The sequence below is a fragment of the Molossus molossus genome, unplaced genomic scaffold, assembly GCF_014108415.1.
Source record: "Molossus molossus isolate mMolMol1 unplaced genomic scaffold, mMolMol1.p scaffold_m16_p_11, whole genome shotgun sequence".
NCBI lineage: Eukaryota > Metazoa > Chordata > Mammalia > Chiroptera > Molossidae > Molossus > Molossus molossus.
Genome location: NW_023425346.1, coordinates 65,447,200 through 65,454,360, shown reverse-complemented (window position 1 = coordinate 65,454,360; position 7,161 = coordinate 65,447,200). Strand labels below are relative to the sequence as shown.

The 7,161-nt window shown below is 36.3% G+C and overlaps 1 protein-coding gene across 1 annotated transcript; it reads right to left on the bottom strand.

The window, feature by feature from the left end:
• Positions 1–6,021: 6,021 nt before the first annotated feature.
• Positions 6,022–6,270, bottom strand: LOC118625500 (40S ribosomal protein S27-like). Its single transcript, XM_036254556.1, has one exon. It carries the CDS (start codon positions 6,268–6,270, stop codon positions 6,052–6,054), a length of 219 nt encoding a protein of 72 aa, XP_036110449.1. The 3' UTR covers positions 6,022–6,051.
• Between the last annotated feature and the right edge of the window lie 891 nt (positions 6,271–7,161).

Below are 7,161 nucleotides of genomic sequence, written 5' to 3'. Positions count from 1 at the left end.
GAAGAAACTATTTCCACCTTTTTGGTAGATGTGGAGTTATACCACCAGATCTACCATCAGGAAGGTTTACTGCCGATCAGTGGAAAGGAAGATGAGAAGACCACTGCAGAGCCTGCCTCAGCTGCACAGAGCTGGCCTCCCCCAACTTTATGCCCTTCCCTGCAGCCAGCTACTGAGAGACAAGAGGGGACAAGGGCCTGATTCTTTTGGCTCAGCAGGGTATCATCTGATGGTCAATACTCTTCTGAGAGCCATCTGCCAGGTTGGCCAAGGCTTTTCTTGAGTTTTCATTACAGATTGAGTATTGTTCTACTCAACTGGGATATTTTTAAAAATGCAAATTCTAAGCCAATCTCAGAACTACTGAATCAGATATTATAGGAGTGGGTAGCAGCAATTTCTGAGTGATTCTGATGTTTGAGAACTGCTCTCTTCAAATATTCTTTCTCACCCTTTCCATTACTGACATTAATCTCTAATAAATATTCCGTGGCCCAGTTCTTTCTCAGCACCTGCTTATTGGGAACCTGACTTGTGACAACTTCAGTATACTAGTCAGTACCTATGTGACTCGAGGCTCCTAATATCATCCTGAAAATAAATATGTGTGGCATTTTTAAGAACTCACAGAACTTTATATGTAATCAGGTCTTTTGCAACCTAAAAGCATTACAACATTTCATTAGGAAGCACTTACTTACTTGAGTCTCTTACTCTCAAGCCTACTCCTTTACATTTCTCTCAGTAGTGCTGGGGTTGGAAATCTGTAAACTTTATTTAGCCAACTCCCTTACCATCTGAGAGTTAATTTCTCCTAATGGTACCCACTGGTGGAAGATTAGAAGGCTGGAAGTTAGGAGAAGAGCTTCCAGCTCCCTGTTAATCTCCTTGTCAATATCACTCTGCTTAGGACAGGCAAGTTCAGAACCCATATCCTTTCATATCCTTTCGACACACCCTGTTCCCTCGGGGTTGTGAATAACAGCCCAAAAACAAGCATCCAGAAGTTAGAGTTTCAGAAGCACCAGGCCGCATCCGCCTCTCCTCTATACTCTGAGCATGATCAAACCATAGCCCCTCATCAGAGGTCTGAGCACCAGTTGTAGGATGTCTCCTCCACTAGGTTCCGGTAATGTCAAATCGTCCCTTTGGTTTCCCTGCTCAAAGGGTGGTAGGAGCTTTATGCTGGTTTGATATTCTCTCTCTCTCTCTCTCTCTCTCTTTCTCTCTCTCTTTCTCTCTCTGTGTGTGTGTGTATGTGTGCTGGGGAAAGGTATATGAGTATGAAGTTTGGAGAACTAAGAAAAATATCACACTGTAGAACTGGCTTATTCTCGTGGTTGTGTCTTCAAAAAAGTAGGGAGATAATCTGACTAAGAATCAGAAACACTGGAGGGTCATGCAGACCATTGTGAGAACTTTGGCTTTTGCCTTTAGTGACATGAAGAGCCAAAGAATGATTCTGAACAATAAAATGAGATAATTTAAATAAAATGTTAAATGCTCACTCTGGTTTTTGAGTAGAGAATGGACATCAGAAATGCAAGGAAAGTCCAGTTAGAAATCTATCATAATGATCTAGCTGAGAAGTGGTGGTGATACTGGTTAGTAGCAGTGGCTGTAGTAAGATATGACGAGCAAAATCATAAAGCCCAAGAAGATAAAGCTACGGTGATTTTATAAAATGGGAAGGATTTCTTATATCGGGCGTAAGAAACACAAACTCTAAGGTAAATTTTTGATAAATTTTACTCCCAAATACAATGACAAATACATGTTTATTTAGCTACTATAACTTTGATCTAAATAATTTCCAATATAAATTCATCAAAAAGTATTAAGTACTTAATAATTAAAATATAAAAATTACTATTGGGACTATAAAACATAAATAAGACAACCCTATTTTCAAGAAGTTGACATGTGCATTAGTAATATATTATGTGCATTAATAATTATAATTCTAAGTAGAATTTGATAGATATTTTTATTATAACTTAAATTACTGGTCATTTTTTCCCACTTTAAATGTTTTAAAACAAAATTTTCTGTAAAAATGTTAACTTTTTATTCCAGAGAATTCAAAATAAAAGATATATTCAAAACTTTTTGAGTTTTCATTTAATACTACCAATCAGATTTACTAATATGTTTCCAAAACTGCTTCAAAGTATCTATTCATTTCCACTTAACTTTAAACTAACCTAAATAAGAAAATTTATAAATATTTACAATAGCCTTTTGGCCAAAAAATCAGTGTGCTTTAATAATTGTTGTTAAAATTGTATAGGCTTTCCCTCCACTATAATTATATTATAAAAGTTTCTACATAAGCCATTTACCACATGGACCACACCAGAGAAAATTCATTTAGTATATTATAAAAGGCTTTACTCCTCCCTTTAATTAGGACGTAATGCCAACAAATTAAATCACATTACCCACTGCATCCCGAGTTAGCCACAAAATTATTAACTGCAATGCTTAGATTTAATTCAACATTTTGTTATCCCTTTTAACCCGGAAAAGATGTTCACTCTTTTCTTCTTCTTTTTTTTAATCTGCCACAGTGTGTTAACACTTTGAAATGTACACACTCCCAGCCCGCTTGGCACTGACTGCTCTCTGAGTCACCACGATACAGGCACATGGGCGCCAGGCAGCCAACAAGAAGTATGCATGTCTGTCCCGTCATGTGCTCGTATGTGTCCTATCCCATAATGAACTTTCCTTGATTGTCCCTCAAAATTTACATTATTATTATGATTCACTTAATATAAATTTATGTTGCTATGAAAAGAGCTCCTAGATTTATTGAATTTCAAGTCCCATTTGCAGTTGCCTTGAGGGTCGAACAAGAGGGTCGATGTTCACTCTTTTCACATGTACAGTTACAAGTATAGGATGGTAAATACCTAATAAATTAAAATTAAGTTTATAATTTTTATATCCAGAAAAATGAGGTGTTTTTAATATGCATTTTAGCTTTTCTGGCTATAAACAAAAAGTAACATGAAGATCTAGCCAGGTAACATTGTGGCATCTGTTCAGTTATATTCAAATACTATAAGTAGACAAGTACAGTGTTAAATGACCGCTATTTTGCAAAAGCACACAACATGATGTATCACATAATGTGAATATTCAATAAATATCTATTCCTTGTCCTTTCTCTTAAGACAAAATTAACATGTACTCAGTTATGAAATATCATAATAATCTCCTAACTAGACTCTCCACCACCAGTATCTCTCCTTTGAATTATCACAGCATAATGCTCTTTGTCTTATTCTTTCAAAGCACCCTCAAACAATTTCTCCAAAAAGTCATAAATTCTCCATTGTTTGTAGGAAAAAATGTTTACATTCATTACTTTATTTAATGTCTTTTATAATCTTGCCCACAAAGGTTTTCAACTACATTTCCCATTAATATCTTACAGAAAATTTTCATTTAAAGGTCAAGAGTCTACTTACTGCCACATAACTCACTTGTAATTTATTCAAATCGCTGAGTACCTATTATATGTTAGGTACCACTTCCGCACCTTTGTTCATCTAGTGTATATCACATGGCATCCTCTGGTGATCCTAATTTTTTTTTGAGATTTTAAAAAATGTTTACTTATTAATTTGTTTTTGTTATAGACGTTTATCATTTTCCCCCATTGACACCCTCCTCCCCTTCTCCTGTACCTCATCCCCAGCTTTGTTGTCTATGTTCATTGGTCATGCATACATGCATGTCATGCATGTAAGTTCTGTGGTTTATCTCGTTCCCACAAACCCCCCTCCTCTGAGGGTTGTCAGCCAGTACCCCACATCCATGTCTCTGGATTAATTTTGTTCAGGAGTTTGTTTAGTTCATTATATTCCACAAATAAGTGAGATCATGTGATATTTGTCTTTCTCTGTTTGGCTTTTTTCACTTAGCATAATACTCTCCAGGTCCTTCCATGGTATCTCAAAGGATAAGAGATCTTTCTTTCTTGCAGCTGCATTGTATTCCACTGTGTATATGTACCACAGTTTTTTAATCCACTCATCTATTGATGGACACTTGGGTTGTTTCCAGATCTTAGCTATTGTAAATAGTGCTGCTATGAACATAGGGGTACATATATTCTTTCTTATTGGTGTTTCAGGTTTCTTAGAGTATATTCCTAAAAGTGGGATCACTAAGTCAAAAGGCAGTTCAATTTTTAACATTTTGAGGTAACACCATAGTGTTTTCTACAGTGGCTGTACCAGTTTGCAGTCCCACCAGCAGTGTACTAGAGTCCCCTTTTCTCCACACCCTCACCAACATTTGTTGTTTGATGATTTCTTGATGGCAGCCATTCTGACAAGTGTGAGGTGATACATCATAGTTGTTTAATTTGCATCTCTCTGATGATTAGTGATGTTGAGCATTTCTTCATATGTCTCTTGGCCATTTGTATGTCCTTTTTGGAGAGGTGTCTATTTAAGTCCTCTGCCCATTTTTTAAATTGGGTTCTTTGTCTTCCCTTTGTTGAGTTGTATGAGTATTCTATATATTTTGGAAATTAACCCCTGATCTGATGCATCATTGGGGATTATGTTCTCCCATATAGTGGGATCCCTTTCCATTTTGATGGTTGTTTCCTTTGCTGTGCTGAAGCTTTTTAGTTTGATGTAGTCCCATGTGTTCATTTGTTCCTTTGTTTCTGTTGCCTTAGGTGTTGTGTCAGTGAAAATACTGCTGTGTATGATGTCCAAAATTTTGTTGCCTACATTTTCTTCTAGAATTTTTATGGATTCACGAGTTACATTTAAGTCTTTTATCCATTTTGAGTTTATTCTAATGTATGGTGTAAGTTAGTGTTCTAGCTTCATTTTTTTTTGCAGGTAGCTGTCCAATTTTCCTAACACCATTCATTGAAGAAACTGTCTTGACTCCACTACACCACATGAACAAAGGGAAGATAAAAACCATATGATCATATCAGTAGATGCTGAGAAAGCATTCAACAAAATCCAGCACTCATTTTTTATAAAAACGCTCAGCAATGTGGGAATAGAGGATCATATATCAACATAATAAAAGCCATATATGAAAAACCTACAGCCAACATCAAACTCAATGGGCAAAAACTAAAAGCAATCCCCTTAAGAACGGGAACAAGACAGAGATGCCCACTTTTCCCACTCTTATTTAACATAGTATTAGAAGTCTTAGCCACAGCAATCAGACAGGAAGAAAAAATAAAAGGGATCCAAATTGGAAAGGAGACAGTGAAACTGTCACTATTCGCAAATGACATGACACTATACGTAGAAAACCCCAAAGACTTCATCAAAAATTTACTAGACTTAATAAATGAATTTGGCAAAGTAGCAGGATATAAAATTAACATCAAGAAATCGACAGCATTCTTACACACCAATGATGAAATCACAGAAAGAAAAACTAAAAAGACAATCCCATTTACCATTGCAGCAAAAAAAATTAAGATACATAGGAATAAACTTAACCAAAGAAGTAAAGGAGCTCTTTACAGAAAACTCCAGGTCATTGAAATAAGAAATAGAGGAAGATATAAAAAAGTGGAAGCATATACCTTATTCATGGATTGGAAGAATTAACATCATTAAAATGTCCATACTACCCAAAGCAATCTATAGATTCAATGCAATCCCCATCAAAATACCAATGACATACTTCACAGAACTAGAACAAACACTCCAAAAGTTTATATGGAACCAAAAATGACCCTGAATAGCCACAGCAATCTTGAAAAAGAAGAACAAAGTTAGAGGGATCACATTACCAGATTTCAAGTTATACTACAAAGCCACTATAATCAAAACAGCCTGTACTAGCACAAGAACAGGCAGATAGATTAATGGAACAGAATAAAGAACCCAGAAATTGACCCAAGACAATATGCTCAATTAATATTTGACAAAAGTGCAAGAGCATACAGTGGATTCTAATTATTTTTTTATCCAAAATGTGTTTATTGGGATGGTTCCCCACACATCTTGATTCAAAGTGTGTTTAGTGCTGCTTCCTTCTGAAGGAGCATCCTTATGTAAGCCTTGCTTTTCCTCCTGTTGGCTGACAGAGAACAGTGGAACAACCAACACACAAAACTACTGTTTGTGCATGGCTAAAGATGGTGGTGATTTTATAACACCCTGGGCATTTTACATCCATGAAGTAGGAATTGGGGCTCTGCACCAGACTCTTCTTGTGTTTCCTCTTCTCTTCTGAAGAGGGATGAAGGAGATCCTTAGCAAGAGGCATATTGTCGTGGGGAGGTCGTCACCGCTGGAAAGGGCAGATTCTAATTATTGAAAGTCTATGTCATTCATGTCTCAGAACAGACCCCATCTATACCTTGATACCATTCTCTTTTTTATGTTTTTATTGATTTCAGAGAGCAGAAGGGAGTGGGAGAAAGAGAGAAGCATCAGTAGGCTGCCTACTGCACGCACCCCAACCAGGGATCAAGCCCACAATACAGGCAAGTGTCCTGACTGGGAATTGAACCAGCAACCTCCTGGTGCATGGAACAATGCTCAACCAGCTGAGCCACACCAACTGGGCAAGACCTTTCTTGACTACTTAAATTTAGTCATCTTTATTTGCACCAATAATCTATATTTTATATAGTTGAGAATACTGACAACAAACTTCTTTTTGGTGTTATCTATTTTTTATATTGTTATTTTATGTGTTAATACTTATGGTTTAACTATAATTAATATGAATATATCATGTAGAAAGAAATCATTTATCCCTTAAGTGCAGAGACAAAATATGAAATGTGAATAAAATATTGTTTCTGCATTAAAGTTCTTACAGGCTCCAGTAGACAGCAGATGACCACTCAAATATTTTCCTCTGTTACATGCCTCAGTAAGCATCCAATATATCAGTGTACATGCACTCACACACTGAGCAGTCACACTAACCTCAAGAAAGTTCTTCTCCACATTTACATTTCCCTCTTTCACTCACTCTCCAACTATCTTCAACTTCTTTCCTATCTTTTGTTCTCTCTTCTAACCTCTAATATTTCTTTCTTGTTCACTCTCAGCTAATTACCATGGTACCTATTAAACAGATTGAAAGGAACAAACACAACTCTCACTATCTTATCTTCTAACCTACTTGAATGTTTCTGTATACTCT

What these genes read in the sequence shown, in the direction of transcription:
- LOC118625500 (XM_036254556.1), bottom strand. Translation starts at nt 6,270, where the DNA reads ATGCCTCTTGCTAAGGATCTCCTTCATCCCTCTTCAGAAGAGAAGAGG.